The sequence below is a fragment of the Oncorhynchus keta genome, chromosome 19 (assembly GCF_023373465.1).
Source record: "Oncorhynchus keta strain PuntledgeMale-10-30-2019 chromosome 19, Oket_V2, whole genome shotgun sequence".
NCBI classification, from domain to species: domain Eukaryota; kingdom Metazoa; phylum Chordata; class Actinopteri; order Salmoniformes; family Salmonidae; genus Oncorhynchus; species Oncorhynchus keta.
This window is the reverse complement of record NC_068439.1, coordinates 70,673,835-70,697,432: the sequence shown is the minus strand read 5'-3', so window position 1 is coordinate 70,697,432 and position 23,598 is coordinate 70,673,835. Positions and strand designations below refer to the sequence as shown.

The 23,598-nt window shown below is 46.7% G+C and overlaps 1 protein-coding gene across 1 annotated transcript in view; it reads right to left on the bottom strand.

The window, feature by feature from the left end:
- Positions 1–23,598, bottom strand: part of LOC118398803 (AT-rich interactive domain-containing protein 1B-like) — a 111,291-nt gene that overhangs the window by 28,191 nt on the left and 59,502 nt on the right. Inside the window, exons 5-18 of the mRNA XM_052471224.1 lie at positions 11,598–11,832; positions 10,657–10,746; positions 8,329–8,511; positions 7,941–7,979; positions 7,595–7,759; positions 7,281–7,364; positions 6,855–7,148; positions 6,675–6,716; positions 6,423–6,506; positions 6,129–6,170; positions 6,003–6,044; positions 5,583–5,750; positions 3,440–3,809; positions 2,906–3,088 (exon numbers count right to left, since the gene is read on the bottom strand). Of these exons, the coding sequence (XP_052327184.1) occupies positions 2,906–3,088; positions 3,440–3,809; positions 5,583–5,750; positions 6,003–6,044; positions 6,129–6,170; positions 6,423–6,506; positions 6,675–6,716; positions 6,855–7,148; positions 7,281–7,364; positions 7,595–7,759; positions 7,941–7,979; positions 8,329–8,511; positions 10,657–10,746; positions 11,598–11,832 (2,021 nt within the window). The remainder of the gene's footprint in view (positions 1–2,905; positions 3,089–3,439; positions 3,810–5,582; positions 5,751–6,002; positions 6,045–6,128; positions 6,171–6,422; positions 6,507–6,674; positions 6,717–6,854; positions 7,149–7,280; positions 7,365–7,594; positions 7,760–7,940; positions 7,980–8,328; positions 8,512–10,656; positions 10,747–11,597; positions 11,833–23,598) is intronic.

Genomic DNA, 23,598 nt, shown 5'->3' with positions numbered 1-23,598 from the left:
AATAGAAACGGAATGGCGCTAAGCACAGGCAAAATCCTATAGGAAAACCTGGTTCAGTCTGCTTTCCAAAAGACACTGGGAGATTAATTCCCCTTTCAGCAGTAACCTTTCAACAATAACCTAAAACACAAGGCCAAATCTACACTGGAGTTGCTTACCAAGAAGACAGTGAATGTTCCTGAGTGGCCTAGTTACAGTTTTGACATACACTACCATTCAAAAGTTTGCGTTCACTTAGAAATGTCCTTGTTTTACATTAAATGAGTTGCAAAATGAATAGGAAATAGTCAAGACGTTGACAAGGTTATACATTTTTAATTGGAATAGTAATTGTGTCCTTCAAACTTCGCTTTCATCAAAGAATCCTCCATTTGCAGCAATTACAGCCTTGCAGACCTTTGGCATTCTAGTTGTCAATATGTTGAGGTAATCTGAAGAGATTTCACCCCATGCTTCCTGAAGCACCTCCCACAAGTTGGATTGGCATGATGCACACTTCTTACGTACCATACGGTCAAGCTGCTCCCATAACAGCTCAATAGGGTTGAGATCCGGTGACTGTGCTGGCCACCACATTATAGATAGAATACCAGCTGACTGCTTCTTCCCTAAATAATTATTGCATAGTTTGGAGCTGTGCTTTGGGCCATTGCCCTGTTGTAGGAGGAAATTAGCTCCAATGAAGCCCCGTCCACAGGGTATGGCATTGCAAAATGGAGTGATAGCCTTCCTACTTTAAGATCCCTTTTACCCTGTACAAATCTCCCTCTTTACCACCACCAAAGCACCCCCAGACCACCACATTGCCTCCACCATGCTTGACAGATGGTTCACTCCTCCAGCATCTTTTCATTCTTCCTGCATCTCACTTCTTTGTGATCCGAACACCTCAAACTTAGATTTATCTGTCCATAACACTTATTTTCCAATATTCCTCTGTCCAGTGTGTGTTCTTTTGCCCTTCTTAATATTTTATTTTTATTGGCCAGTCTGAGATATAGCTTTTTCTTTGCAACTCTGCCTAGAAGGCCAGCATCCCGGAGTCACATCTTCACTGTTGAGACTAGTGTTTTGCAGGTACTATTTTATGAAGCTGCCAGTTGAGCACTTGTGATGGGTCTTTTTCTCTAGACACGAATGCACTTGTCCTCTTGCTCAGTTGTGCACCGGGGCCTCCCACTCTTTCAATTCTGGTTAGAGTCAGTTTGCATTGTTCTGTGAAGGGAGTAGTACAGAGCGTTGTACGAGATCTTCAGTTTCTTTACAATTTTTTGCATGGAATAGCCTTCATTTCTCAGAACAAGAATAGACTGATGAGTTTCAGAAGAAAGTTTTGTTTGTGGATATTTTGAGCCTGTAATTGAACCCACAAATGCTGATGCTCCAGATATCAACTAGTCTAAAGAAGGCCAGTTTTCAGCTGTGCTAACATAATTGCAAAATCATTTAGCCTTTTAAAATGATAAACTTGGATTAGCTAACACAATGTGCCATTGGAACACAGAAGTGATGGCTGCTGCTCATGGGCCTCTGTAGATATTCCATAATTGTTTTTAATTTGAAATAATCTGCTGTTTAAATAAGCTGTAGTTTCCAGCTACAATAGTCATTTACAACATTAACCTCGGTGTTAGGGGGCAGTATTTTCATTTTTTGGGAAAAAACGTTCCCGTTTTAAACGGGATATTTTGTCAGGACAAGATGCTAGAATATGCATATAATTGACAGCTTTGGATAGAAAACACTAACATTTCCAAAACTGTAAAGATATTGTCTGTGAGTATAACAGAACTGATGTTGTAGGCAAAAGCCTGAGAAAAATCCAATCCGGAAGTGCCCCAGGTTTTGAAAGCGCTGCGTTCCAATGACTCCCTATATGGCTGTGAAGGTACCATCAACGAGCTTACGCTTTTTTCTACGTATTCCCCAAGGTGTCTACAGCATTGTGACGTAGTTTTACGCATTTCTGTTGAAGAATAGCTGTATGGGGGCACATTGCGTAAGTGGTCACATGGTGGCTCCGAGAGAGATTCTCACGTAAATTTCCGTGACAAGTTTGCCTGCTGCTAGCAAGGCATAATGTTATGCTAGGCTATGATAAACTTACACAAATGCTTGTCTAGCGTTGGCTGTAAAGCATATTTTCAAAATCTGAGATGACAGGGTGATTAACAAAAGGCTAAGCTGTGTTCCAATATATTTCACTTGTGATTTTCATGAATAGGAATATTTTCTAGGAAGATTTATGTCCGTTGCGTTATGCTAATTAGTGTCAGATGATGATGATGATAACGGTCCCGTTCACAGGCTGGGCGTCACTACAGGTTAACAATGCCTACACTGTATTTCTGATCAATTTGATGTTATTTAAATAGACAGAAAATGAACTTTTCTTTCAAATACGGACATTTAAGAGACCCCAAACTTTTGAACGGTAGTGTAAATCTGCTTGAAAATCTATGGCAAGACTTGTTTGTCTAGCAACGATCAACAACCAATTTGACAGAGCTTCAAGAATTTTGAAAAGAATAATGGCAAATATTGTACAATCCAGGTGTGTAAAGTTCTTACCCAGAAAGACTGGTGATTCTAACACGTATTGACTCAGGGGTGTGAATACTTAAGTAAATGTGATGTAACATTTACAAAAACATGTTTTCACATTGGCCTTATGAGGTATTGTGTGTAGATGGGTGAGTTTTTTTTGTCATCCATTTTGAATTCAGGCTGTAACAACTAAATGTGGAATAAGTTAAGGGGTATGATTACTTTCTGAAGGCACTGTATATAAATCATTGGTTGTGACCAGTGGAGAGGTACATCTCCTGTGCAGCCCAGTGCTCGGTTAGTGCTGCGACCAGCAGTGTACAGAGTATGTATTACAGACTGCAGATGTGACACCTACCCATACTGGTCAGCCTGCTGCATCATGGGGTGGCTCTGAGCACTGCTGACCTGGGTGTGGTGGGGGGGACGGGGGGAATTAGAGTGATGGGGGTGAGGGGAGGGAGAGTGATGGGGAGAGAGGCGAGGGCACGTCCCAGGACAACTCAGGCCGGGGTAGGCAGGGGATCGCGCGTAGGGAGGCCTGACGTGAGGGAGGAGAGAGAAGAAGTCCCTTTGGTTTCCAAACTCACAGACACATGAGGACAAACTCTAACTGCATTTACTACACACCTTATAACCTTAGTGTGTGGATGATGACTGAATGAGGATATGTGGGGTGTGGAGTAGTGAATGTGTAGAACTTATACACAAGAATGACCCGTGGTGTTGCATCCCAAAATGGCACCTATTCCCTACACTCTAGTGAACTCCTTTTGACCAGAGCCCTATGGAATTCCCAATGGGCCCAGGTCAAAAAGTAGTGCCCTATATCGGGGTAGGGTACCATTTAGGACGGGTCTATATCCCTTCTGTGGCCCCTGTCCTGACTCACCTGCCCTGTGCAGAAGGGTTGGGACCAGCGTTGGGCCCCTGCATGGCGTTGGTTCCCGGACCCAGACCTGCCTCCTGGTTAACACTGGGCAGGGGCGGTCTCATGCCCTGGCGCTGTCCGGCAGGCTGCGGCATGCTGGGAGAGGTGGGGGCCATGGTGTTGGTATTGGCACCGAGGTGGGGTCGCCCACTGGCCCCCGGGCCCAGGCCTCGCCCGGCGGGCATGGAGCCACAGGGCTGCCCAGGGCCCTGGCCGTGCATGGGGCTATTGGCATTCATGCCCAGGCTGTTGCTCATGCCAGGGCCAGGGCCAGGACCGCTGTAGTTGGCACTGGGGGTCCCGCCGTAGTTAGGGGGTCTGGGGTAGTTACCTGGAGAGACAGAATAGAGTAAGTCATCAACTTTAAGACTGAGGATCATCAGGTTGGCTATGTTATGTTCATCAGAACTTAAGAACATTGGAATTGGCTTGATTCATAGATTCTTCATTCACCTAGCCATGTTATTTCTTTCAAAAGGACAGGCCCTGCTCAAAAGAAGTGCACTACGTAGGGAATATGGTTCTACTTGGGACACACAGCGTGTGTGATTTGAACAGAGCATTGCCTCATGTTCCTCTGTTTCAGATTCTGTACTCCAGCCAGGCCAATCTTTCATAGGGTATTTCACAATAGAGAAAAAAAGCGCACACACACACTTTGATGTCATGTGAGACTTCCAAAAATACATTAACTCGGTCGTGGTGTTTCAGGGTGAGCTGCTATTTTGGCTCTTCCTGGAGTTATTCTGGTTCCATCCCTATAACGAGCTTTGCTCACAGGCAAAGGAGAGGAGAAGGGGATGGGGGGGGTGTTTGGGACTCTGCCAATTATATGGAAATTCACTGGCAGCATCAGCTTCTCTGTAGTCATGTTAATCCTAGAATTCCCCTCGGGAACACAGGGCTGTGACATGGATCAGACAAGGTCATCCTCCCCGAGTGGCCACAGAAACAGTTTGCTTCCCAAACAGCACCCTATTCCCTATTTGGTGCACTATTTTGACCAGGGCCCAATAGACACACATTTGGGACGCAGAACCAGTCCTGTCTGTTCACACTGATCAACTGTACTGCTCTGTGCTGGTGCTTTTAGTTAGTAGTGAAGGGGGCTTCTATTTTAGACTTTCTGTAGGAGCGAGATGTTTGTATTGAGTTATGTGAATTAGTGGTGTAATGCATGCGGTGTGCTGTCAACCAGTTGGTTGACTGGATGAAAGCGTGCAGCATTCATCAATCTACTCTGTTTCAGCGAAGGATGGAAACCGACCCATGGACGTCGTAAGCGCTCATCTGGAACGGGGCTCACACAAATTGGGTCATTACGGTAATCCATCTCGTGTGTGTGGTAGCATGCCTTGATGAATGCGTGACCAATGTGTGTGCGTTTTCATAGCTGAGGTCTCTGCCCCCACCCGCTCTCCCTGCTCCAGATCCCTGATTAATAGTCCCTGCTGTGTGTGCCTGGTGTCTGGCTCTGGACACCACACTACAAAGACCTGGGTTAAAATACTAGGTGGGTGGGGTTTGGAGTTTTGGGAAACTTCTATTGGTTCCAATGCGACACGCATCAGAGGAAAATTATTTCAAATAGTACTTAATATAATAATAATAATATATGCCATTTAGCAGACGCTTTTATCCAAAGCGACTTACAGTCATGTGTGCATACATTCTACGTATGGGTGGTCCCGGGAATCGAACCCACTACCCTGGCGTTACAAGCACCATGCTCTACCAACTGAGCGTGCTGGATAGCACAACCAGCCACATAAAAAGAGATGGAACAAGTCTCCTCCTCTACCCCAGATAGGTGTGTGAGTGAGAGAGAGAAAGCGAGAGATGCAAAGTAGGCTACAGTATATGCAAAGCATGGAACACTTGGGAGGTAGATGTGAGATTTACTGAGCTGTGGAAAAAAACCCTGCTCTCTCCAACCCTGTGGAAATGTATGTTGGGCCATAGAATATAGTCATAGGTTTGCCACCATTCCACTAGCCTCCTGCAACAGGGGAGAGAGAGTTCTGATGTGAAAAGGCCAGTGTGAATTAACAGGCTGTATGGGCACCAGCATCATCATCAGCCACGAGCATGGAGGATGTGTTACCTTGGAGGAATATTATCATCATCAGCATGGAGGATGTGTTACATTGGAGGAATATTATCATCATCATCATGGAGGATGTGTTACCTTGGAGGAATATTATCATCATCAGCATGGAGGATGTGTTACCTTGGAGGAATATTATCATCATCAGCATGGAGGATGTGTTACCTTGGAGGAATATTATCATTATCAGCATGGAGGATGTGTTACATTGGAGGAATATTATCATTATCATCATGGAGGATGTGTTACCTTGGAGGAATATTATCATCATCAGCATGGAGGATGTGTTACCTTGGAGGAATATTATCATCATCAGCATGGAGGATGTGTTACATTGGAGGAATATTATCATTATCAGCATGGAGGATGTGTTACCTTGGAGGAATATTATCATTATCAGCATGGAGGATGTGTTACATTGGAGGAATATTATCATTATCAGCATGGAGGATGTGTTACCTTGGAGGAATATTATCATTATCAGCATGGAGGATGTGTTACATTGGAGGAATATTATCATTATCATCATGGAGGATGTGTTACCTTGGAGGAATATTATCATTATCATCATGGAGGATGTGTTACCTTGGAGGAATATTATCATTATCATCATGGAGGATGTGTTACCTTGGAGGAATATTATCATTATCATCATGGAGGATGTGTTACCTTGGAGGAATATTATCATTATCATCATGGAGGATGTGTTACCTTGGAGGAATATTATCATCATCAGCATGGAGGATGTGTTACCTTGGAGGAATATTATCATCATCATCATGGAGGATGTGTTACCTTGGAGGAATATTATCATCATCATCATGGAGGATGTGTTACCTTGGAGGAATATTATCATCATCATCATGGAGGATGTGTTACCTTGGAGGAATATTATCATCATCATCATGGAGGATGTGTTACCTTGGAGGAATATTATCATTATCATCATGGAGGATGTGTTACCTTGGAGGAATATTATCATTATCATCATGGAGGATGTGTTACCTTGGAGGAATATTATCATCATCAGCATGGAGGATGTGTTACCTTGGAGGAATATTATCATCATCATCATGGAGGATGTGTTACCTTGGAGGAATATTATCATCATCATCATGGAGGATGTGTTACCTTGGAGGAAGGAATATTATCATCATCATCATGGAGGATGTGTTACCTTGGAGGAAGGAATATTATCATCATCATCATGGAGGATGTGTTACCTTGGAGGAAGGAATATTATCATCATCATCATGGAGGATGTGTTACCTTGGAGGAATATTATCATTATCATCATGGAGGATGTGTTACCTTGGAGGAATATTATCATTATCATCATGGAGGATGTGTTACCTTGGAGGAATATTATCATTATCATCATGGAGGATGTGTTACCTTGGAGGAATATTATCATCATCAGCATGGAGGATGTGTTACCTTGGAGGAATATTATCATCATCATCATGGAGGATGTGTTACCTTGGAGGAATATTATCATTATCATCATGGAGGATGTGTTACCTTGGAGGAATATTATCATCATCATCATGGAGGATGTGTTACCTTGGAGGAATGTACAGCTGCAGCGATCGGTTAGCTGCTCGGATAGCTGATGTTTGAAGTTGGTGAGGGAGTGTTGGCTTTGGGGATAAAGTCGGATGGGTGTTATCATTATCATCATGGAGGATGTGTTACCTTGGAGGAATATTATCATCATCATCATGGAGGATGTGTTACCTTGGAGGAATATTATCATTATCATCATGGAGGATGTGTTACCTTGTGAGGAATATTATCATCATCATCATGGAGGATGTGATAGACTACCAGTTTGCTGTAGAGGAATATTATCATCATCATCATCATGGAGGATGTGTTACCTTGAGGAAGGAATATTATCATCATCATCATGGAGGATGTGTTACCTTGGAGGAATATTATAATCATCATCATGGAGGATGTGTTACCTTGGAGGAATATTATAATCATCATCATGGAGGATGTGTTACCTTGGAGGAATATTATCATCATCAGCATGGAGGATGTGTTACCTTGGAGGAATATTATCATCATCATCGAGGATGTGTTACCTTGGAGGAATATTATCATTATCATCATGGAGGATGTGTTACCTTGGAGGAATATTATCATTATCAGCATGGAGGATGTGTTACCTTGGAGAGGTGCTCTTGTTCTCCATGGACTTCACAGTGTCCCAGAACTTTTTTCAGCTGGTTAGCTTCCAGTCCGCCACAGGATGTTTTGTGCTGTGGTGATTGGATATTATCATTATCATCATGGAGGATGTGTTACCTTGGAGGAATATTATCATTATCAGCATGGAGGATGTGTTACCTTGGAGGAATATTATCATCAGCATGGAGGATGTGTTACCTTGGAGGAATATTAGGAGAAGGGTGAATTTGCTGCTAGACCAGGGATTGGGGGTGGGGCTACCAAAAACTGGAACTTGTGAGGGGCTGCAGTGGCTCGTGGGTCTGCGTACCGTATCCTGTTTGCTGACATGGGTTAATTGAGTGACTTCTGATGCACAACCACATTTCAAAATTGCACCTTGGGGTCTCAACTTACTGTTAATAGAATACACAACTGAGTTCCTATTTGACATTTTTTGTTTTTTAAATAATGACAATAATAATAACATTTATTGGTCCTTACAAAAAGAGGAAGCTGACCCTAGATCTGCACTTAGGGGAAACGTCACCCCGGAGTGGAATATTACCTTGGGGGCCGTACTGGCTGGTCTGGGGTCCGTACGAGGGGCAGGGGCCCCCCTGCAGCTGCTGCTGGTGGTAGGAGCTTTGGGGGTGCATGGAGCCACCGGGGGACGAGTGAGGGGACATGGCGGGTCCCTGACCTGACTGCTGGGGGACTGTGGTGTTCCGCTGCATGGTAGGTGGGAACCCTGGAAAGAACAAAAGAATGAGAGTGAAAGGAGAGAGCCCTGTTAAAATCATTCTAATTGAAAGCAGAAATATAGGAAGGTTAGGACTGAGGTAACCTAGCTACTCTTAAAAGGAGACATTTTCCTCTCAGACTCCATTATATTTGAACCCAATTGTCAATGTAGCAATTGAGTTCAATTGAAGTGTACTCGCATGAGTTGAATGGTAACACTTACCTTTGCCTTTTGAAAACCACTACCAAATGCTACAGCAAACGTCCAAATCGACATTTAAACTGATCTGAAAGGATGACAAATAGCACAAGAGCTAATACATCCACCCGCCCGCCATGGAAAAAGGTCTCCCATCTGTTTGAAATGTGATCTTTTCATCTCACTTGATCAAAACCTCATTCTAAGGGCAGAGGAGTGATACAACCACTTGAATACACAAACTCACTACCTCTTAAAGGGATAGCTCACCCAATGACATACTGGTTTACTTACCATTTAATCAGTCAATAGACACAGTAAGAAAGACATTCATTTGGGTGAACTATCGCTTTAAATATGAATGAGTACATGATGCATGGAATGCTAAGGCATCAATGGAATTTAGACTATGGGGGATAGAAGGACGCCGGATTGGAACACATTCTACAAATCTGATCTAAGCAAGTGGATATTGGTGAACTCCGTCATGATTGAAGCATTTTAACAGGCCCACAATGTGGTTACTAAACTCCCATTTGGATCATTTGGCTGTTTTCACTGCATAACATTTAGAAGTTGTCCCTTTTCAGGTTCAAAAGTGACTGTTAAATGCCAACTTCGGACCATATAACCTGGCAGCATAGCTAGCATACAGAAATGGGTGGTAATTACAGAAATGGGTGGTGCATACAGAAACGGGTGGTGCATACAGAAACGGGTGGTGCATACAGAAATGGGTGGTGCATACAGAAATGGGTGGTGCATACAGAAATGGGTGGTGGTAGTCAGTTGTTTTGAACTGTAATGCAGTCGATTGGTGACGATGACATGGACATGTGTTGGGGTTGACATCCACACTTCAATTTTTACCTCAAATAGTCTGAAATACACTAAAATGTAGGCAAATTTAACTGGGGTGCAATGAGGAGATCTTTCCCCCATACGTTTCAATGGCATTTCCATTGTTTTGGTCGAGTTCCATTGACCTATTTAACATCTATTCTTATTTTAAGTATTTCTGTCCTTGTCTATTCATGTTCTGTATTATGACATGTTTCATGTGGACCCCGGGAAGAGTCGCTGCTTCTTTAACAGTAGCTAATGGGGATCCTAATAAAATACTCTTCATACAGTCCTGATAAGGCCAATAGGAAAATCGGATGACTTCCCCCTTCCCCGTGGTTCAGCAGCTCACTCACATCCTCCATTTCAATAGACTCCCGCTCCCCAAGCTTGGAGTGACTAATCGGTTGTATTAATGCCACCACTGTTACAATGATCCCCTTTAGACAGCGAGAAAAAGGTTCTGCCTAGCTGGCAGCTGAGGTGTTATTTTGACTATTACTTGCTAGGCCTTTTCCCAGTGCTGGGCTGGCTGGCTGGCTGGGCTGAGGGTGGGCCATAGAAAACAGCCTGATTGACACGTCTGACTGCTTGGTCACTGACAACCATATTGGCAGCCGCTGAGAGGCACAGCCATGGTTACTCTATAAAGGCATGTCCTAAATTGCACCATATTCCCTACATAGTGCACTACTTTTGACCAGAGTCAAAACGTGTGTACTAAATAGAGAATGGGGTGCCATTTGGGAAACATGCTGAAGTTCTGGCCCAGTGCTGACAGCAGCCCAGAGGTATAGAGGGAGTGGAATCTATGGCTAATCTGTTGTACTAATGATCCTATGGAAAACCCAGCAGTAGAAATGGACTGCTATACATCATTAGGGAGGGACTACGGCTTATGGTGTACAATTAGATGACTTCCGTCCTGGGGTCAGGCTGTGTACAGAGGAGACCTTCTTTATCAAACCACTGTTGAAACAAACATGGATTTGACCACAGAAGCGGCTGTGGATATACGAGTTGGTTGCTGATTACTCTGACTTCATGTTAAATCTCCCGGAAGAGGGGGGTTGTGGGTCACAGGTGGTGTAATGTGCAGGAGAATCTCACCTCTCTCCTGAGACATGGGGGACTGGCTCAGGGTGGAATGGGAACCCACATCAGACATGTTCCCAGGGGTCTGTGGGGCCATCTGTGTGCCTGGGAGGAGAGAGGGGCAAGCGTCAGTGGGACACACACACACGTCCCCAGCTCCTTCGTGTCAGTGTGATGGCCTGAAGAGCAGCAGTGTGTCCAGCTAAAGGAACCCCTCCCTAATGGGGGCTAATGACTGACAGCTCTCCCAGTAGGGGTGAGAGCATGTGTGGGTGTCAACGGCTAAATGGTCTCCCATCGACCTCGTTATCACCCAGAGCAGCGAGAGAGAAGGCGAATGAACTAACTTTGCCCGCAAATAACAAAACTCCCCCAACTAGTCCAGCCCTGGAGTCAACAAGGCCAACAATGCGCTGCACTGTAGGACAGTAATTGTGTTAAAGTGACTCCGAACTGCTAACATAGTTTAGAAACAATTTTAATGACCGAGGCCTTTGTTTTGGAGCTGGAGTATAAACCAGCTAGAGAACCTCCCCTGACTGCCCCAGCTGCCTGTACAGATATAAGAACAGACATCTCTCCCCCTCCCACTGTGACTAGCTACTATAGAGTCACTAACTCAAAAGAAGTTCAGAAAGAACTGACTGGAATGAGACAAAGGAGCTCTTTTTTCTTCCACAGATGAGCCAGTCATGACAACCAGAGCTGCTGCAGTTCCACTGTGGCTGTCTCAGTGTCAGAACTGCTATTTGAAATATAATGGATGAAATACTACACATTCAGTTACTGTATCAAGCCTAGCACACTGGTCCTTACTCCCTGTCCGAGGTAGGTGTGTGTGTGTGTGTGTGTGTGTGTGTGTGTGTGTGTGTGTGTGTGTGTGTGTGTGTGTGTGTGTGTGTGTGTGTAGGTGTCTCCTAGACCTAGGTGCATGGTGGCAGGGATTCGTTCTATACCTGGGACGCTGGCGGGGGAGATCGGTCCGGAGCGCGATTGGCTGGATCCCACGGGTGATCCCACGGGGGAGGGGGAGGGGCCGCTACGCAGGCGAGGGGACATGTGGGGTGAGAAGGGAGACTGGGCCGGGTTACTCTGCTCGCCCTGGCTGCTGGTGGACCCCGAAGCACTGACCGCTGAGCTGATAGCCACCTCCGTGCCCGTGGGAAGGTCATCTATAGACCCAGACAGGTCCTGGAACAGAAGAGGAGAGAGCAACCAAGGGGAAAGCCAGGGTTGTGTTCATTCGGCACCAAACTGAAGAAAATGGACTGAAACAGGGAGCGACTACCTACAAAACATTTTAAAATTGTGCTCTGTTTTGTGCCCTGAACGAACACGACCCAGAAGAAATACCACTAAGCATTCTTCACCAACAGATGGTAAAAACTTCACCAGTCACTTGACATAACGTCCAACATAGACAGAAAGACATTGGGAGTGTTGGAAATCTCGATGTCCAGGAGGAAGGTTTTACCAAATTCAGTTAAAGCCAAAACCAGGCAGGCCAGATGGCCATCTCTCAGTCTATACTACTGCTTTAATAGCCAGAGAAACAAATGGCACCTTAATCCCTAAATAGTGCACTTCTATTAACCAGATCAAAACTAGTGTACTATATAGGGAATAGGATGCCATTTGGGATGCAACCAGCATCATGGCAACAATTTACCTAACTGGCATAAACACCTCAAATTTAAGCAGATTTGGCCAAAGTACCTACAAAAGAGAGCCGTGCCAAATGTCATCAATGCCAAATCAAGAATGTAGACAGAGTTTAATAGTGCCAATGAGTTGCCCTCCAATGTGCCTCCCTTTTTCCCTCTGCACTTTTGATAGTTGTGGAAACGGTGTGGTCGATGGCCTCTCTCCCAGCTGGCAAGCAGGCAGCTCTTAACTACGACCTGTCACCCGTCAATATGACACTTCCTCTGAGGCCTTAACAACCACTTACTGTATGATCAGTCACTTAAAATACCCACAGCGCCACAAAGCAGTTAATAGCATCCCAGCTATGCATTTAAAAACCACGCAGACTAAATCAGCCAATTACACTAGACTGCAATGCACCCTACTGTGCAGTGGGATCCTCTCATCTGCCTTCCTCTCAAGTTCCTACATGTGTCCCAAAGGGTTTTCTAGTTCATCACAGGGTAACAGAGGTAATGGGGGTTGGATGGTCCTATTCACCATCATTAGAGGTAATGGGGGTTGGATGGTCCTATTCATCATCACAGGGTAACAGAGGTAATGGGGGTTGGATGGTCCTATTCACCATCATTAGAGGTAATGGGGGTTGGATGGTCCTATTCACCATCATTAGAGGTAATGGGGGTTGGATGGTCATATTCACCATCACAGGGTAGCATCAGAGGTAATGGGGGTTGGATGGTCCTATTCACCATCACAGGGTAGCATCAGAGGTAATGGGGGTTGGATGGTCCAATTCACCATCATCAGGGGTAATGGGGGTTGGATGGTCCTATTCACCATCATCAGAGGTAATGGGGGTTGGATGGTCCTATTCACCATCACAGGGTAGCATCAGAGGTAATGGGGGTTGGATGGTCCTATTCACCATCAGAGGTAATGGGGGTTGGATGGTCCTATTCACCATCATCAGAGGTAATGGGGGTTGGATGGTCCTATTCACCATCATCAGAGGTAATGGGGGTTGGATGGTCCAATTCACCATCATCAGAGGTAATGGGGGTTGGATGGTCCTATTCACCATCATTAGAGGTAATGGGGGTTGGATGGTCCTATTCACCATCATTCAAGGTAATGGGGGTTGGATGGTCCTACTCACCATCATTAGAGGTAATGGGGGTTGGATGGTCCTATTCACCATCATTAGAGGTAATGGGGGTTGGATGGTCCTATTCACCATCATTCGAGGTTATGGGGGTTGGATGGTCCTATTCACCATCACAGGGTAGCATCAGAGGTAATGGGGGTTGGATGGTCCTATTCACCATCACAGGGTAGCATCACAGGTAATGGGGGTTGGATGGTCCTATTCACCATCATTAGAGGTTATGGGGGTTGGATGGTCCTATTCACCATCAGAGGTAATGGGGGTTGGATGGTCCTATTCACCATCACAGGGTAGCATCAGAGGTAATGGGGGTTGGATGGTCCTATTCACCATCACAGGGTAGCATCACAGGTAATGGGGGTTGGATGGTCCTATTCACCATCATTAGAGGTAATGGGGGTTGGATGGTCCTATTCACCATCAGAGGTAATGGGGGTTGGATGGTCCTATTCACCATCATTAGAGGTAATGGGGGTTGGATGGTCCTACTCACCATCATTAGAGGTAATGGGGGTTGGATGGTCCTATTCACCATCATTAGAGGTTATGGGGGTTGGATGGTCCTATTCACCATCATTAGAGGTTATGGGGGTTGGATGGTCCTATTCACCATCATTAGAGGTAATGGGGGTTGGATGGTCCTATTCACCATCATTCAAGGTAATGGGGGTTGGATGGTCCTATTCACCATCATTAGAGGTTATGGGGGTTGGATGGTCCTATTCACCATCATGAGAGGTAATGGGGGTTGGATGGTCCTATTCACCATCATTAGAGGTAATGGGGGTTGGATGGTCCTATTCACCATCATTAGAGGTAATGGGGGTTGGATGGTCCTATTCACCATCATTAGAGGTAATTAGAGGCATTGACAGTCTTTTTTTGGTTTTATTTGTAATTATGTTTTGTTTATTGTATAAAAATGTATTATTTTTTGCACTGACACTATACACTCACTGGACTACACACACACGCTCTCTCACTCCCCACATACGCTGCAGCTACTCTATTATCTATCCTGATTGCCTAGTCACTTTTACCCCTACCTACATGTACATATTACCTGGACTACCTCGTACCCCTGCACACTGTATCCAGCCCCCCTGTATCCAGCCCCCTGTATCCAGCCCCCCTGTATCCAGCCTCATTGTTATTTTATTACCATCCCCCCTTTTCTTGACTTTTTAAATTCTGCTTTGTTGGGAAGGGATCGTAAATGAGCATTTCACAGTAAAGTCTACACCTGTTGTATTCGGGACGTGACAAACAATTCTCTACATAGCACACTTCATAGGGCTCTAGTCAAAAGTAGTGCACGATAAAGGGTGGCATTTGGAATGCATGCCAAGGCTTTCTCTTCAGTTTTCAGCATGTGTTACATATTTCAACAACAAAGCCTTTATTTCACCAATTGAAAAGGCACTGGGGGACCACTTCTACCTGTTTACATATATTCCTCCAGACTTGTGCTGCTTGCATGATTTTTCGGATATAATTATTCCCATTCGTTAGTGGCCCCAGCTTACTAACTTTACGGATATAATTATTCCCATTCGTTAGTGGCCCCAGCTTACTAACTTTACGGATATAATTATTCCCATTCGTTAGTGGCCCCAGCTTACTAACTTTACGGATATAATTATTCCCATTCGTTAGTGGCCCCAGCTTACTAACTTTACGGATATAATTATTCCCATTCGTTAGTGGCCCCAGCTTACTAACTTTACGGATATAATTATTCCCATTCGTTAGTGGCCCCAGCTTACTAACTTTACGGATATAATTATTCCCATTCGTTAGTGGCCCCAGCTTACTAACTTTACGGATATAATTATTCCCATTCGTTAGTGGCCCCAGCTTACTAACTTTACGGATATAATTATTCCCATTCGTTAGTGGCCCCAGCTTACTAACTTTACGGATATAATTATTCCCATTCGTTAGTGGCCCCAGCTTACTAACTTTACGGATATAATTATTCCCATTCGTTAGTGGCCCCAGCTTACTAACTTTACGGATATAATTATTCCCATTCGTTAGTGGCCCCAGCTTACTAACTTTACGGATATAATTATTCCCATTCGTTAGTGGCCCCAGCTTACTAACTTTACGGATATAATTATTCCCACTCGTTAGTGGCCCCAGCTTATTAACTTTACGGATATAATTATTCAGGCTTTTTAACCGCCTCCCTTCCCTCACCCTGCTCTGTCACTATGGACACGGCAGTGAAAGAAGAGGGATAAATAAATGTGGGTTGCTACGGAAACGGTTGAAATGGGACCATGAAGGAGCCATGCACACATGTGCCACATTGCAGAGATAGAAAGTTGCTTTCCAGTTTTGTTCACCTGCTGATAATTTGTTTCCCAGCTCTCTTATTTCTCAGCCCCCAGGATTGCTCAGCCTGTGTGTGTGTGTGATTCACCCCAGGCAGCAAGGAGCAGTGTGCTGACTGTGCATAGTGTGGGGGAGTAAGCACATCGCTGCCCTCTCTGCTCATAGCCTGGCTATTTGGACACAACGCACCCATGATGTTGCTGATGGGCAGACAGACGACTAGATGGAGCTGGGGCTCTAAAGTAGCTATGACACATTCACCAGAGCACCCGCCATCGTCTTCTCATCCCCCAGCCGTTTGATTCTGTCCATATAGTTTGAAGAAAAGTATTGCCTTTGACAAATATGCTATTGAGAAAATAGTAAAAGCCAAGGAAGGCCAGTGGGACCGCCTGGGTCTAGATCTTCCCTCATCAAATGTGTCCCAGTCGGGGGTAGCAGCGGTGGCAGTGGTCCTGAGCAGAACACTGGTGTACACACACAGAGACATTCAGAAGGCTAAGGAGGGGAATCAGACTCTCTGAAATCTGACAAGGAGCGCTGCCTGGCGTATTAAGTTTGATGAGCGCTCTCAGGAGACGACGAGTGTGTCTGGAGACAGTGGGAACGTGACTCGGTGCAGAGCGATGGATGGGAGATTAGACAGACAGCCTCCAGTGGGAAGTGCAGTCTCTCTGGGGTAGGGATGAGGCGGCACAATAATGCCATGTTCAAAAGAAGACTGATGGGCTTTTCTTCTGAGGACAACTTTAGATGAGTTTGATGGCATACATCCAGTTGCCAGATTCCTGATAATGTAACTCAGGGTGATGTTTAGGTTCTGATGCCTGAACCCATATCAGAGGACTGGATTACTTCTCCATCTGGCCCCACTATGGGTGGGAGTGTGTGCTGGGATAGGAAGATGCACCAGCCACCCAGCTTTCAACACAAACACCACTACAAAGCAGAGTAAAAGCAGAGAGCCTGAAGGACAGAAAACAGCACTCAGGCACTGGTGCAGAATAGTAATGAGAGCGAAAGCGAATGCGAGAGAGACACACTGGTTCTGTGATGTGCATAGAAGTCAAGGTTCTTCTTCTGTCTTCAGCACTGTGAACACCAGTTCATATGCACACTGACTGGCTGTGCCTTTCAGAAGACGACTCCACAAGCACTGCTGTAGCAGTAGGATCATAAAAGAGGACACATTGAGAGGGGGCTGAAATAGAAACCTGTGGTACTCATTGCCTTTTCCCCCTCTCATCCTGTCTCCTATTTAGCCCGAGGGTTGGTGTGATTGAGTCTCTCTCCTTCCCGCCAACACAACACACGCATGGCCCTCCGGGGACAACCTCACACACTCATGCCCAATTAAAATATTGACAGCCAACGGAGGCTTTTTGTTCTGTTTGAAGTCCCTGTTTCAGACAGCGCTCATCACCGTGGCTCTGGATGTCCTGGTTGGCTGCATCCCAAATTGCATCCTATTCCCTTATACCGTGTAACACTAGTGGACTGTAATCGAAACTTCTGTACTTTTGCTACAAAAAAACAAAGCGGTTTGGTACGAGAACTTTTGTATGTTTGGTACTTCTGTCAAATCTGTCTCACGTGATTGAGAGGATCAAGTCTATCAGCCCAGTCCAATTACAGCCCAGTCCCATTACAGCCCAGTCCCATTACAGCCCAGTCCCATTACAGCCCAGTCCCATTACAGCACAGTCCCATTACAGCACAGTCCCATTACAGCACAGTCCCATTACAGCACAGTCCCAGCTAAGGTAACTGAGCTAAACGACTACCGCCCCGTAGCACTCACTTCCGTCATCATGAAGTGCTTTGAGAGACTAGTCAAGGACCATATCACCTCCACCCTACCTGACACCCTAGACCCACTCCAATTTGCTTACCGCCCAAATAGGTCCACAGACGACGCAATCTCAACCACACTGCCCTAACCCACCTGGACAAGAGGAATACCTATGTGAGAATGCTGTTCATCGACTACAGCTCGGCATTCAACACCATAGTACCCTCCAAGCTCGTCATCAAGCTCAAGACCCTGGGTCTCGACCCCGCCCTGTGCGACTGGGTACTGGACTTCCTGACGGGCCGCCCCCAGGTGGTGAGGGTAGTCAACAACATCTCCTCCCCGCTGATCCTCAACACGGGGGCCCCACAAGGGTGCGTTCTGAGCCCTCTCCTGTACTCCCTGTTCACCCACGACTGCGTGGCCACGCACGCCTCCAACTCAATCATCAAGTTTGCGGACGACACAACAGTGGTAGGCTTGATTACCAACAACGACGAGACGGCCTACAGGGAGGAGGTGAGGGCCCTCGGAGTGTGGCGTCAGGAAAATAACCTCACACTCAACGTCAACAAAACTAAGGAGATGATTGTGGACTTCAGGAAACAGCAGAGGGAACACCCCCCTATCCACATCGATGGAATAGTAGTGGAGAGGGTAGCAAGTTTTAAGTTCCTCGGCATACACATCACAGACAAACTGAATTGGTCCACTCACACTGACAGCGTCGTGAAGAAGGCGCAGCAGCGCCTCTTCAACCTCAGGAGGCTGAAGAAATTCGTCTTGTCACCAAAAGCACTCAAACTTCTACAGATGCACAATCGAGAGCATCCTGGCGGGCTGTATCACTGCCTGGTACGGCAAGTGCTCCGCCCTCAAACCGTAAGGCTCTCCAGAGGGTAGTGAGGTCTGCACAACGCATCACCGGGGGCAAACTACCTGCCCTCCAGGACACCTACGCCACCCGATGTTACAGGAAGGCCATAAAGATCATCAAGGACATCAACCACCCGAGCCACTGCCTGTTCACCCCGCTATCATCCAGAAGGCGAGGTCAGTACAGGTGCATCAAAGCTGGGACCGAGAGACTGAAAAACAGCTTCTATCTCAAGGCCATCAGACTGTTAAACAGCCACCACTAACATTGAGTGGCTGCTGCCAACACACTGTCATTGACACTGACCCAACTCCAGCCACTTTAATAATGGGAATTGATGGGAAATGTAAATATATCACTAGCCACTTTAAACAATGCTACCTTATATAATGTTACATACCCTACATTATTCATCTCATATGCATACGTATATACTGTACTCTACATCATCGACTGCATCCTTATGTAATACATGTATCACTAGCCACTTTAACTATGCCACTTTGTTTACATACTCATCTTATATGTATATACTGTACTAGATACCATCTATTGTATGCTGCCCTGTACCATCACTCATTCATATATCCTTATGTACATATTCTTTATCCCCTTACACTGTGTATAAGACAGTAGTTTTGGAATTGTTAGTTAGATTACTTGTTGGTTATCACTGCATTGTCGGAACTAGAAGCACAAGCATTTCGCTACACTCGCATTAACATCTGCTAACCATGTGTATGTGACAAATAAAATTAGATTTGATTTGGTTACAGCACAGTCCCATTACAGCACAGTCCCATTACAGCCTGAAGAGCCTGCTCCATTCATTGTTAGGGCTGTTTGGGCTACATTAGCTCTCCAGTCCCCACTCATGCTGCACAGACGTTAACACACTTGAATAATGCAACACGGCATGCAGAAATGTTGAAACTGTTCGCAAAACAATGTCCATACAGGCTAGAGGTCAACAGATTATTTAGGGCAGATTTAAAGGTTTCACAACAATCGGAAATCGTTAATTTTTTTTTACACCTTTATTTAATCTTTATTTAACGAGGCAAGTCAGTTAAGAACACATTCTTATTTTCAATGACGGCCTAGGAACGGTGGGTTAACTGCCTTGTTCAGGGGCAGGACGACAGATTTTCATCTTGTCAGCTCAGGGATTCAATCTTGCAACCTTACGGTTAACTAGTCCAACACTAATCACCTGCCTCACGAGGAGCCTGCCTGTTACGTGAATGCAGTAAGAAGCCAAGGTAAGTTGCTAGCTAGCATTAAACTTAATCAATCATAATCACTAGTTGGAACTACACATGGTTGATGATATTACTAGTTTATCTAGTGTGTCCTGCGTTGCATATAATCGGTGCTGTGCGCATTTGTGAAAAAGGACTGTCGTGGCTCCAACGTGTACCTAACCGTAAACACCAATGCCTTTCTTAAAATCAATACACAGAAGTATACATTTTTAAACTTGCTTATTTAGCTAAAAGAAATCCAGGTTAGCATGCAATATTAACCAGGTGAAATTGTGTCACTTCTCCTGCGTTCATTACACGCAGAGTCAGGGTATATGCAACAGTTTGGGCCGCCTGGCTCATTGAGAACGAATTTGCCAGAATTTTACGTAATTATGACATGACATTGAAGGTTGTGCAATATAACAGGAATATTTAGACTGATGGATGCCACCCGTTAGATGAAATACAGAACGGTTCCATATTTCACTGAAAGAATAAACGTTTTGTTTTTGAGATTATTGTTTCCGGATTCTACCATATTAATGACCTAAGGCTCATTTCTGTGTGTTATTATGTTATAATTAAGTCTATGATTTGATAGAGCAGTCTGACTGAGCGCTAATAGCGTTTCAAACGTCACTCGCTCTGAGACTTGAGTAGTTGTTCCCCTTGCTCTGCATGGTAACGCTGCTTCGAGGATGGCTGTTGTCGATGTGTTCCTAGTTCGAGCCCAGGTAGGAGAGGGACGGAAACTATACTGTTACACTGGCAATACTAAAGTGCCTATAAGAACATCCAATAGTCAAAAGGTATATGAAATACAAATGGTATAGAGAGAAATAGTCCTATAATTCCTACAACCTAAAACTTCTTACCTGGGAATATTGAAAACTCATGTTAAAAAGGAACCACCAGCTTTCATATGTTCTCATGTTCTGAGCAAGGAACTTAAACGTTAGCTTTCTTACATGGCACATATTGGACTTTTACTTTCTTCTCCAACACTTTGTTTTTGCATTATTTAAACCAAAATGAACATGTTTCATTATTTATTTGAGGCTAAATTGATTGGCTAGAACGGCTTCTTTTTTTTGCGTGGTATTGTGATGCATCAAGTATTGTGATAGGAAAACTGGTATCATGACAACACTACAGTGTACACTACATTTGACCAGGGCCCATTTGACCAGGGCACTATATAGGGAATAGGGCACCAATTTGGGACAAAAACCTTTACCTTAACAGGTGGCCTGTCTGAGCCACTCAAACCGTGACAGGCTACAGCCAACCAGCTCCGGGACTGAATTATCCAACTACCAATAAGGATTGGGGATGACATAAGAGGAGACAAATGAAATATGGAAGGGGAAGAGAGGCCTGGGGGAAGGAATAGCTGCTGACAATACAATAGAACAACCCCATCCCAAGGAGCTACAGAGAGGGACATCAGCATTTACAAATCATGAGTAGCAGTCAGATGACACACACACACGGGGCTGTGCTGAAAAATAATTTTGACTTAATGACAGCGTGTAAGAAATAGTGGGGAACGGGGACAGCAGCAATCTGACTGATTTCTCTAAGGGTGCATGTGTGTGATTGAGGCTGAGCGAGTGTGTAAAAACCAAATATAGCTGAGCAGTATCATTAATACAATAAATTCCTCATTTGACGAGAGTAGCACTACGGGACAGAGGGGATGGGGGGCTGGTGTAGAATAGATTCACCAGTACGATTTGGAACAAAGGAAAAGAGGAACAAGGGGGAGAACATAAAGCATTGTGAAAAATTAGGGACTGTCCAAGACTTTCATTTTCTTTGATTTAGATGAAAAAAAAAGTAATTACCTTCTCTCACATCCTCCAGACAATCAATATATGAGAGAGAGTGAGAGAGATGAGAGCAGGAGTGAGTGAGACGAGGGAGAAAGAGAGCAGGAGCGAGCGAACTGGAGCGAGCAAAATGAAGGGATCGAAATGAGGGAACGAGCGAGCGAGATGAGGGAGCGAGCAAGCAAATTATCAAGGAACCTACCAGGTACAACCCTAAATCCATAAACAGAGGCACCCTCAGATATCATCCTGACCAACCTGCCCTCTAAATACACCTCTGCTCGCGCTCTCCCCGGCTCTCTCTCCCCCGCTCGCCCTCTCGCCCACTCCCCCGCTCGCCCTCTCCCCGGCTCTCTCTCCCCCGCTCGCCCTCTCCCCCGCTCGCCCTCTCCCCCTCGCCTCGCGCTCTCCCCCGCTCGCCCTCCCCCTTGCCTCGCGCTCTCCCCCGCTCGCCCTCCCCGCTCCCCCCCATCTCACTCGCTCTCCCTCCTTCGCGCTTTCCCCCCTCCCCCTTCCCCCGCGCTCCGCTCCCTCTCCCCGCTCACCCTCTCGCTCGCTCCCCCGCTTGCTCTCCCTCCCCTTGCCTTGCGCTCTCCCCCCGCTCCCTCGCCCCCGAGCTCTCTCCCCGCTCGCCCTCCCTCTCCCCGCACTCCCTCTCCCCGCTCCCCCATCTCGCTCTCCCTCATTTGCGCTTTCCCTCCCTCTCCCCGCTCGCCCTCTCCCCCCCTCCCTCGCCCCTCACCTTGCGCTCTCCCCAGCTCTCCCTCCCCCTTGCCTCGCGCTCTCCCCCGCTCTCCCTCCCCCTTGCCTCGCGCTCTCCCCCGCTCTCCCTCCCCCTTGCCTCGCGCTCTCCCCCGCCTCACTCGCTCCCCTCCCTTCCTCTCCTCGCTCGCTCTCCTCGCACTCTCCCCCGCCTCACTCGCTCCCCTCCCTTCCTCTCCTCGCTCGCTCTCCTCGCACTCCCCCCTTGCCTCGCGCTCTCCCTCCCTCTCCCTCCCTCGCTCGCTCTCCCTCCTTCGCGCTTTCCCTCCCTCTCCCCCTGCCCTCTCTTGCTCGCTCTCCCTCGCCGCTCCCTCACGCTCTCCCCCCTCCCCTTGCCGCGTGCTCCCTCTCCCTCCCTCCCTCGCGCTCTCCCCCGCCTCACTCGCTCCCTCTCCCTCCCTTGCCTCGCGCTCTCCCCCGCCTCACTCGCTCCCTCTCCCCCGCCTCACTCGCTCTCCCTCCTTCGCGCTCTCCCTCCCCCTTGCCTTGCGCTGTCCCTCCCGCTCTCCCTCTCCCCAGCTCGCCCTCTCCCCTCCCCGCGCTCGCCCTCCCCCCAGCTCGCCCTCTCCCCTCCCCGCGCTCGCCCTCCCCGCTCACCCCTCCCCCTTGCCTCGCGCTCTCCCTCCCCCCGCTCCACTCACCCTCCCCCTTGCCTCGCGCTCTCCCTCCCCCGCTCCACTCACTCGCCCGCTCCACTCACTCGCCAGCTCCACTCACTCGCCCTCTCCCCGCACTGCCCCCCACGCTCGCCCCCCCCGCTCACTCCTCTTGTAGTCTGTACCAACCTTACCTACTACTACAATACTGTTTCATCTTCCAGTCCAGCTAACAGCACAGTGCATTCTGAGTGCTAGTGATTTAAAGAGAAATAGTTGCCAGGGCGTCCCTCTCACACCCACAGTGTAATAACAGACAGCATTTTGCTGATTTCCCCCCTCAATGCTGTGGTGGGTTTGATGAGTGGAGCTCCATGTAGGGGAGAGGCACAACACTAGAGCTCCTATCCGCTCAACCCCCCTGTCCCTGGGCCTCAGGCCAACCAATAGCAGAGTGGCAACCCATCGCCCCCCTCCGACCCTTTGCCAGTGGCTCAGCCAACCAGCTCGCAGCTCTGCCTGCCTTAGACTCCCCTCCTCCTCCCCTCCTCCTCCTCTCTCTTTTCCCTACAGCTCATCCCCCTTGTGCGCATTCTAATTATGGGGAGTGAGCCGCAACGCACAGAGGAAAGAATCAAAGGAGGGATGAAGGATACAGGAGGGAGGGGGAGAGAAATGAAGGGTACAGGAGGGGGG